This window comes from Rhinopithecus bieti, unplaced genomic scaffold, assembly GCF_001698545.2.
Source record: "Rhinopithecus bieti isolate Rb0 unplaced genomic scaffold, ASM169854v2 scaffold_5305, whole genome shotgun sequence".
Taxonomy (NCBI): Eukaryota; Metazoa; Chordata; class Mammalia; order Primates; family Cercopithecidae; genus Rhinopithecus; species Rhinopithecus bieti.
In genome coordinates this window covers 62825-72851 of record NW_016804648.1, presented here as the reverse complement: position 1 = coordinate 72851, position 10027 = coordinate 62825, and the positions used below count along the sequence as shown (strand labels likewise).

Genomic DNA, 10027 nt, shown 5'->3' with positions numbered 1-10027 from the left:
TCTTTTCTTTTCTTTTCTTTTCTTTTCTTTTCTTTTTTTGAGATGGAGTCTTCTTCTCTTGCCCAGACTGCAGTGCAGTGGCGTGATCATGGCTCACTGCAACGTCCTCCACCTGAGTTCAAGCAATTCTCCTGCCTCAGCCTCCTGAATAGCTGGGATTACAGGCACACACCACAATGCTGGCTAATTTTTTTGTATTTTTAGTAGAGACGAGGTTTTACCATGTTGGCCAGGCTGGTCTTGAACTCCTGACCTCGTGGTCCGCCCACCTCTGCCTCCCAAAGTGCTGAGATTACAGGCGTGAGCCATTGCGCCCGGTGGGGGCAGTGTCCCTTTCCACAGGTCTTAAGCTCCAGCACAGAACACACTTGTTCTAGTCCATGAAGGATAGCTCAGCTGTATTTCCAACGGATTCATCTTTCTTGCTGATGCTACCTTTTTAGAGGATTATACATGGAGTATTCAAGGTAAGCTAAAGTAAAACTATGGAAAAACAGCTCATTAATACATTCTGAGTGTTCACAGAACAGTAGGCAGTGACACATTTTGTCATTAATTCTTGACAATCACATACATCATAAACCCACAGGAATTCCAAGATCTAGAGGTCTGAGGACTCTGAATCTTCTGCAAGTTACGTATGATTTAAGAGAAAAAGAATCAACCCTGTATACCTTAGAAATGAGGTTACAGTATTGACTTCAAGAATATAAGGCTCCTACCGAGTCTAAAAAGACCTCGTTTCAGCTTCTTTTTTGGAATGCAACCCTGCAGTTTAAGAATAATGGGAGCACAACTTCCCCAGGAAACTTCTACATTTATTTTATACCAAAAAATTATGTGCAACATATAAACATTCTTACATATTTACATTTGGTTTTATTTACCAGTTAGCAAAACGGCGCCTTAAATCTCTGATAAAGAGTATTTCTAGCTAGATTAAAGGGGAAACCTGCCCAGTGAACTCCATTTTAAATGAATGTTTACTCTGGAGCTTAAAGCACTAATAAGAAATCTTTCTCATGGAACATACTAGACAGATCATACACCTAATACTTAGGTCATGCCTAATACAGTTTTATAACAAAACATTTCACCTTTTCTAGGCAAATTTGTAGTAAAAACATGTTTAAGTAAGTAGCTGGGGCTCCCACCCTTGCCTTTTTGGTTTGATGGAAGGGTAGTTCTCACAATTAGAAACCATAAGTGCTGCCTGAGGTGTCTGAAATGTTTCACCAATGCTTGTGTGTTGGAGCAAAAGACATGAGGACAGAAATTGCATAATAGGTCATTAGGTCTGTCTCCCCAAATAGGTTACCTGAAGTCACAGTGGGCCTCCTTGTTGGCATCTGTCTAATACTGATTTTCAAAACAAGATTTTCCTGTCACTTTTGGTACCAATCTAAGTTACGAAGTAACTGCTGAAGATAACTGTACTTTTGCCAATAGTCTTTTCAAAAACTAAATGGAAAACAATAGCCAAAAAATAGTTTTCATTTATTTTTTATTTGAGACAGAGTTTCACTCGTTGCCCAGGCTGGAGTGCAATGGCACAATCATGGCTCACTGCAATCTCCGCCTACTGGGTTCAAGCAATTCTCCTGCCTCAGCCTCCGGAGTAGCTGGCATTACAGGTGCCTGCCACCATGCCCAGCTAACTTTTGTATTTTTAGTAGCGATAGAGTTCCACTATGTTGGTCAACTGGTCTTGAACTTCTGACCTCAGGTGGTCCACCTGCCTCGGCCTCCCAAAGTGCTGGGATTACAGGTGTGAGCCACCATGCCCGGCCAGCAAATAGTTTTAATTTCACTGTAGTCTTGGTCCTCTTTGAACGTAGTCTCTTTGAATGAAAATAGTCAATGCTTTGAACATCATTTGAAAGTAATGAATTTAAGGAGAAGATACATGTATAAAGGAACAGTGATTCTGGGCACACAGCCAGTTAAACCTGAGTTATTTCACCAGAAATTTACCTTCACTGAGAGCAACTAGCTGTAATGCAAAACCAAATGAAATCCTCCAAATCACCCAGATTCCCGAGAATTTATCATCTAACCCCAATTCGTCTTATTTCTTCAAATGATATTTGTGAGCATCAAGTCAATAAATGGCTTCATTTGGAACAAATTACTTAAAAAAGATGAAGCATGGAATTACTGCTAAAACAAATGTTTCCCCTCATCTGTCCTTTAACACTGGTGGCTAGTAATGCTGCAGTGTTCAAATATTCAGTCTAAAACCGGCAAAACAATCTTCTAATTTTATAACACTGGTGATTCCCCCCTCTTCTGGGCAGAATAGAAGGTATAGAAGGGAATCTGAATTCTCCAGGGCAAAAAACACCCAATTACCACCACCAGGGTTCTGTTACTTACTGAGACACTGGCATTACAATGCTGTTATGACAGGCAGTACGTGTTCCTCTCTCAGTGAGAAAAAAGGGTATTAATCCGACTGGGCCATAAGCATGTGGCAAAAAAATTTTATACAACTGAAACAGTGGCTTCACCGAGGTTTAGAAAAGCAAAGGAAAACTGAAAGGGTCTGGCTGACCATTTTCCCATGTTTTCTCAGGTAAGAGTTGAAGGCATTTGCAAGAATGCAACATCAAGACAAGTTTTAACTATACTCTGCTGACTGATACAAAATAGGATGAAAACCATTGGATACTGGGACACGAGGAACTTGTTTAGCACAACCGGTGTTATGTGTACCACAGTTTTAACCATTAGGCCATTTCCACTGTAGCTTAGAGAAAAGAACCAGAGGACTGCCTTGGTAGAGCTGGACGCGCTGCTATAAGACGGCCTCACTGTACAGCCCCAAAACCTGAGGACTTCTTTCTCCATAGGCACCAGACGGCCAATCAGTGCTTTCTAGATTCGTTAACTACTTCAGAATACAAGAACAGTACATCCATACTCCAACAGCCATTGAAAGATTCACATTCATGGGAAAGCACAAGTCTTGATGAAATCTTGAGTTAAGCTATCTTTTAAGAAACTGGTTGAAACTGGTGAAAAGTTCATTACAATTCGGACTTGATCCCTGCCTCGGGCTAGAAGACCTACATTGCGTCAATTCTGAGTCAGTTGGAAGCTACAGAATTGTTGCTGATCCTACACATTTGAGTTTGCAGAGCAGAGCCTGTCCCCTCCCTTCAAAGAGAAGGCAAATAAAGCACTCAAGAGGTACTGGTCTCATTGACTGTTTTAACATAAAATGAGTAATCAGATTGGAAGCAAAACATTACTGCTGCTTCCCAACCAGAGGAGTAAAATGATCACACAGGACCCTTCTGCAGAGTGCGGGTTTTCTACCTGACGGTGAAGACAGGAGGGCAGGACACTTCTGCCCAAGGTCAACACACAAAATATTTGGTTTGAGATTTAAGACAGAAGGCACTTTTAACATTCTGATATCAGATGTTAACCATACAAACGTCCTGTCACAATTTCATTTGGGTTTACTCGAATCCCTTCCAAAATTCTTCTTACTGCATGTGTGTCATTATGAGAGCAGTGGCGACACGACCAGATTTAGCCTTGAGATGTGTCTACCTGTTCCTATTCTCCCAATGAAGCAAACTGCGCAGCGTGTCAGCCCTGAAGGTTACAAATCCAGTATTTGACTGCAAAACAACTAACTTAGACATCCGAGTGGTTAGTGCAGAAAGAAACAATTAGCAAGAACACTGGCTCCCACTCTGGAGCGACGGGGCTTAGACTGGTCTTTTCCACCATAATACTGTTTGGTTGACTGGCACCAACATTAAGGAAAATATCTGCATGAAAAATTCAACTGGTGGAAGAAACTTTAGCTAAAAAATGCCATGGTTTATATTTCCAGCTTTTCTCCAAAGAAAAGAATAACCCATTTTTTGGTTGGGCAACGGTGGCTCACACCTGTAATCCCAGCAGGGCTGAGGCAGGCAGATCACGAGGTCAGGAGATCGATACGCTTGGTGAAATCCCATCCTACTAAAATATCAAAAAAATAGCCGGGCGCGGTGGTGGGCAACTGTAGTGCAACCTACGTGGAGGTCTGAGGCAGAAAGGGTGGCGTGAACCCAGGTGGCAGAGCTTTTGCCAGTGAGCCGAGATGGCACCACTGGGCTCCAGCTTGGTGACAGCAAGACTCCGTTCCTCAAAGAAAATAAAGAAAAGATTTCCCATCCTAGTGTCCTGAAGCCTTGAACTCGAGGTCTGGGCCACATGACTCATTCTGTAAGGTTAACAATTGCCCAGTTTTATGACTGGACACAATCTGGACTTGAATGTTCCAATTCAATTTTCCTTCCTTTCAGAAGAGGGAGATGAAACCGGAACTGACCACCCTATTATTATTTTTTTTCACCTATATTTGCTGCAACCACAGCGGCCAGTATTTCCCCAAGATGCTGTGTATAGGCTATTTTCACTATCTCCTCAGTCCAATCTGAACTGACAGTTCTTCAATGCTGACACTCCAAACTAAAACTGTACAGTAAGTTCTGCAGAAAATGGGGATCAATATTCTATCTTTATTTACAATATCACATACACGTGATTCTAGTTGAATCTCATGTTTAAATCCATTGGCTAAAAACATACTTAAATATTGAAACATGGCAAGATTTAATACAAGTATCTATTCTAGAATGATTTTTCATGTTATGATCACATTTGTTATACCTGAATGAATTTATGCCACATTACAAAGAATTTACTAGCAATGGTTGCTGACTTTAACAATTGAGGTGCGGGGCTAGGGCTACATTTTATCATTTCAGAAACATCTTCCAAAGTGAAGTTAAAAGCTTGTCCTTTGATTGGTCAGCGATCCTTTTTGTAATTCATGTTGAAAAATGAAGATTGACACAGAAAATAGGGAGGGCCCGTTTCTAATTTTACAGAATTTTAAAAAATCAGTTTGAGATTCTCAGGGAAAGTGTCTGTTGTGAATAATAATAATAATAATACCTGCTGCAAAATAAGACGAATGGAAAAGGGGCTTGAGACTGTCAGGGCAGGGAAGTCCGTCTGGTGCATCACTCCTGCTTGGGCTACAGCTGCCCGCTTCCAGGCCACGTTCAAGTAACTAATTGTTTGTAGTTGATACTGGGAAAAAGGAGAGTTCAGCACGTACATGAGACATCAGATGATGCAGAACTCTTCAGCCACAAAGTACAGAATGCAGGCCAGGTACAGGGAGCCCACGACCAACATGATGGAGGGATGTCCCACCCCCCCTGAGGATAAGCCGCCACGGCGCTTGCTGTATGCCTGTAAGAAGAAGAGAGCGGGCTCAATCAGGCCTTGGCGCTGGAGAGAGGCTTTCCTTGGTGGACAAGGACTATCAACTGTGTGACTTGCTGCGGTGTTTGAATACTGTATCTTCCTGGCCAAACCTCTGAAAATTGAGAACAGAAATACTGGTCTGTTCGTGAAAATTATACAGGTTGACTCTAGCAAATGCCAGTTTTTTGAACTTTTTTTTTTTTTTTTGGAGTTTTTTGAGACAGAGTCTCACTGTATCAGCCCAGACTGAGTAAGTGGACAATCTCGATCGTGCAACCTTCACCTCTTGAGTAAGCAATTCTCCTGCTCAGCCTCCGAGTAGCCAGGATTACAGGCACGTGCCACCATGCCTGCTAATTTTTTGTATTTTCAGTAGAGATGGGCGTTCAACCATGTTGGCCAGGGTTGATCTCCAACTCCTAACCTCAGGTGGATCCCACCCGCCTCAGCCTCCCAGAAGTGCCTGGGATTACAGGCGTGGGACACCATGCTCCAGCCAAATGTGCCAGTTTTATAGCTGCAATGTTGTTGATTTCTCAGTCTTTCAGGTGAAATATTACTAATTTCACAAACTAACCTACTTGAAAATATGCACACAAAGTAAACATGCAGTCTCACAATCACATTAAGCAATGAAGCTGACTTGTAACATCAACAGCCCCAAGACACCAAATGAATAAAGGGACATGAGGACCACAGCCTTTTTCTTCCGAGCTGCACACATTTGGTGAGAACCTTCTCTGGTTTTCACCACAGCCTCCCCATCTGTGGAAAGTAAAATCTCCTTTTCCATGTTTAGATCAAATTGATTAAAAATCCACAATGAGAGGTGACTACATCAACAAGCTGCTGAGGAGAGAAAAAAACTCTTGCTAAACATTTCAGGAAGGGCTCACCCTGGTGGATAAGGGAAACCACAGCTCATTGGCTGTATGTGGGCCAAACCCGATCAAGAAAAATGGTGGACATGTGTGCTAAACCCAGGCTCTCAGTACAAAAAGGCACCTAAAGCCAGGTGCGGTGGCTCATGCCTGTAATCCTAGCACTTTGGGAGGCCAAGGCAGGTAGATAAGATGTCAGGAGTTTGAGACCAGCCTGGCCAACATGGTGAAATGGCGTCTTTACTAAAAAATACCAAAAAAAAAAAGAAAAGAAAAAAGAAAAGAAACCATTAGTTGGGCATGGTATTGTACACTTGTAACCCCAGCTACAAGGCAGGCTGAGGCACGAGAATTACTTGAACCCAGGAGGCAGAGGTTGCAGTGAGCCGAGATTGCGCCACTGCACTCCAGCCTGGGTGACAGAGTAAGACTCTGTCTCAAAAAAAAAAAGAAAAAAGAAAAAAAAGGCACCTGAATTCTGGACTCTATCTTCACATGTATTGTTTTTAATTTCCTATAGGCAACAGTATGGAGAATATGTGCATTTATTTTCAAGGACAGAGAAGGCAGAGCATGTTAAACTACCCTCCTACCCAATGACTCATGGGTAAGGATAACAGAAACAGGAACAAAATAACAGGTGGGAGCAGGTTTAAAGAAGTCAATTAAAGAGACAGAATTTTCTTTGTGTAACGTTTTATATACATATTTTTTTCCAGGTAGAGTCTCCCTCTGTTGCCCAGGCTAGAGTGCAATGGCGCGATGTCAGCTCACTGCAACCTCTGCTTCCCGGGTTCAAGCAATTCTCCTGCCTTAGCCTCCCAAGTAGCTGGGATTACAGGTGTGCGCCACCACCCACGACTGGTTTTTGTATTTTTCATAAAGACAGGGTTTCACCACGTTGGCCAGGATGGTGTCGAACTACTGACCTCTTGATCCGCCCGTCTTTGCCTCCCAAAATGCTGGGATTATAGGTTTGAGCCCTTGAGCCTGGTCTGTTTTTAAAACTTTTGAACCATGTGAATGGATTACCTATGAAAAAGTTAAATTAAAAGTGCTGTATCTCAAACAGCTTAGAAGTGAGTACAGAGGCCATGCTCTGGAAACTGTTGGGTTAGTTCAAATGTACCTCCCGTGAAGACACCAACATTAAAAACCATGTGAAGCATCTAAATGCAAGTCAAAAAAATGCAAATAAAAAAACACATATGATACATATGATTTAAAATATGTATACAGCATGGCATTAAATTAATGGCATAAACAGAAATTTGACTGTAGCACCTCTATCTTCAAAAGTTAATCTAATCAAAGGCTTTTCTTTCTTTCTTTCTTTCTTTCTTTCTTTCTTTTTTTTTTTTTGCGACAGACTCTCCCTCTGTTGCCCAGGCTGGAGTGCAGTGGCATGATCTTGACTCACTGCAAGCTCTGCCTCCTGGGTTCACGCCATTCTTCTGCCTCAGCCTCTCGAGTAGCTGGGATTACAGGCGCCTGCCACCACACCTGGCTAATATTTATTTTTTAGTAGAGACGAGGTTTCGCCGTGTTAGCCAGGATGGTCTAGATCTCCTGACCTCGTGATCCGCCCACCTGAGCCTCCCAAAGTGCTGGGATTACAGGCGTGAGCCACCACACCTGGCCATTTCATAGTATTTTCTAATTTATTCAACCATTACCTATTTCTAAACTACTTTTTTTTTCTTTTGCTATTTCACATTGTACTGCTATGAATATCCTTGTCCACACATCTTTGTACTTCTGCAAGATAAACAGATATGGAACTGGGGAAACTTGACAGAGCAACTGAGAATGATTCAGATTTACAATTTGCCTTATAACAAATCAATTTCAGATAGACAGAAAAGTTACATGTATTTTTAATTAACCAAATCAGAAGAGCTGACAGATAATGGAATATTAATAATTAAAATACAAAGGCATTGGTATGCAACAAGATCTTTAAAAAAGGAGAAAAATAAAATGCAAAGGCAGCAATGGATGGATTTAACTCTAAAACTTAATATAATATAAATTCATAACACTAACAAAAGGATAAATAATGCATTAAATGTTTGTAACACATATAAAACATACTACTGTCGGGATCCCAATAACTAAATGGGCAATAAAAGGAAATTAAAAACTAAAATTTAATGTAATAGGTACTAATGTGTAGCTATTAGCAATTTTTCCAGGTTAAGATTATCATTACAATTAAAAAAAAACAAATTTTACAAAACGCTTTTTAAAAATGAAGACTGCTGGAACTTCAGGGAAACCAAAGAACTGAGAGAAAAGCAACTTGGTAACACCAATTAAAATAGAAAAATCTGTGTTTTTTGATCCTATGCCTGGAAATTTATTTTGTGGAGATAATTCAAAGAAGGAAAGAGCAGGAGGTCTTTATACAAAGTTGATCACTGCAGCATTATTTAGAAGTAAAAGGTGTGGGCCAGGCGCAATGGCTCACACCTGTAACCCCAGCACTTTGGGAGGCCGAGGTGGGCGGATCATGAGGTCAGGAGACCAAGACCATCCTGGGTAACATGATGAGACCCCGTCTCTACTAAACATACAAAAAAATTAGCCGGGCGTGTTGGTGGGCGTCTGTAGTCCCAGCTACTAGCGGGGCTGAGGCAGGAGAATGGTGTGAACCCAGGAGGCGGAGCTTGCAGTGTGAGCTGAGATCGCGCCACTGCACTCCAGCCTGGGTGACAGTGCAAGACTCTGTCTCAAAAAAAGGTCAAAGGTGTGAAACCTAGATGTTAACAATAACTGGATAAACAGCACTATGTTGAAACACGGTTCACATTCAATTATTATTAGTTTTTGAGACAGGTCTTGGTCTGTCCACCAGGCTGTCCCCCAGGCTGGAGTGCAGTGGTGTGATCTTGGCTCCCTGCAGCCTCCATCTCTTGGGCTCAAGTGATTCTCTCACCTCAGCCTTTCAAGTAGCTGGGACGACAGGTGTGTGCCACCACACCCAGCTACTTTTTGTATTTTCTGTAGAGACGGAGTCTCGCCATGTTGCTCAGGCTTGTCTTGAACTCCTGGACTCAAGTGATCTGCCCTTCTCAGCCTCCCAAAGTACTAGGATTACAGGCATGAGCCACCACACCTGGTCCCAAATTATTATTATTTATTTTTATTATTATTATTTTTTGAGATGGAGTTTTGCTCTTGTTGCCCAGGCTGGAGTGCAATGGTGCGATCTCAGCTCACTAAAACCTCTGTCTCCCGGGTTCAAGGGATTCTCCGGCCTCGGCCTCCTGAGTAGCTGGGATTATAGGCACTTGCCACCACCCCCGACTAATTTTGTATTTTTAGTAGATACAGACTTTCACCATGTTGGCCAGGCTGGTCTCGAACTCCCAACCTCAGGTGATCTGCCCACCTTGGCCTCCGAAAGTGCTGGGATTACAGGTGTGAGCCATCGTGCCCAGCCCCAAAATGATTTTTAAAAGCAGAAGACTGTAGAAATAGTGGATATGTAAAGGTGATAGGATTATGAATATGGTTTCTTGTTAATGTCCCCTCAATATGTGATATTTTTCAAGGCTACACAGTCTATAAAATAAGGAAAAACATTTACAGGGAAGATAGGAGTGACAATTTCCTGGAATGGGACTGGTGTTTCTGGACATCATGAGATACTGCTCTCCATGATTAAACAGCAATTGACATAAATTCAACATTAATATAAAAAAATCTTAGTGAATCAACTTTTTCACAATACAAAGATGTACATGCTAGTGGCTCTATAAATAACACATGCTTTTATTTAACATCAAGACACTTCAGCGCAAAGACACAAATACTAAACGGAATATAACAAACTTATTTTTGTATTGATAAATACTTACCAA

At 41.7% G+C, this 10027-nt stretch overlaps 1 protein-coding gene across 1 annotated transcript in view; it reads left to right on the top strand.

The window, feature by feature from the left end:
- Nucleotides 1-2660, top strand: part of LOC108527999 (DNA-directed RNA polymerase III subunit RPC9-like) — a 45243-nt gene extending 42583 nt beyond the window's left edge. Inside the window, exon 5 of the mRNA XM_017869577.1 lies at nucleotides 2576-2660. Coding sequence (XP_017725066.1) covers nucleotides 2576-2579 — 4 coding nt within the window. The 3' untranslated portion in view covers nucleotides 2580-2660. The remainder of the gene's footprint in view (nucleotides 1-2575) is intronic.
- Nucleotides 2661-10027: the final 7367 nt, after the last annotated feature.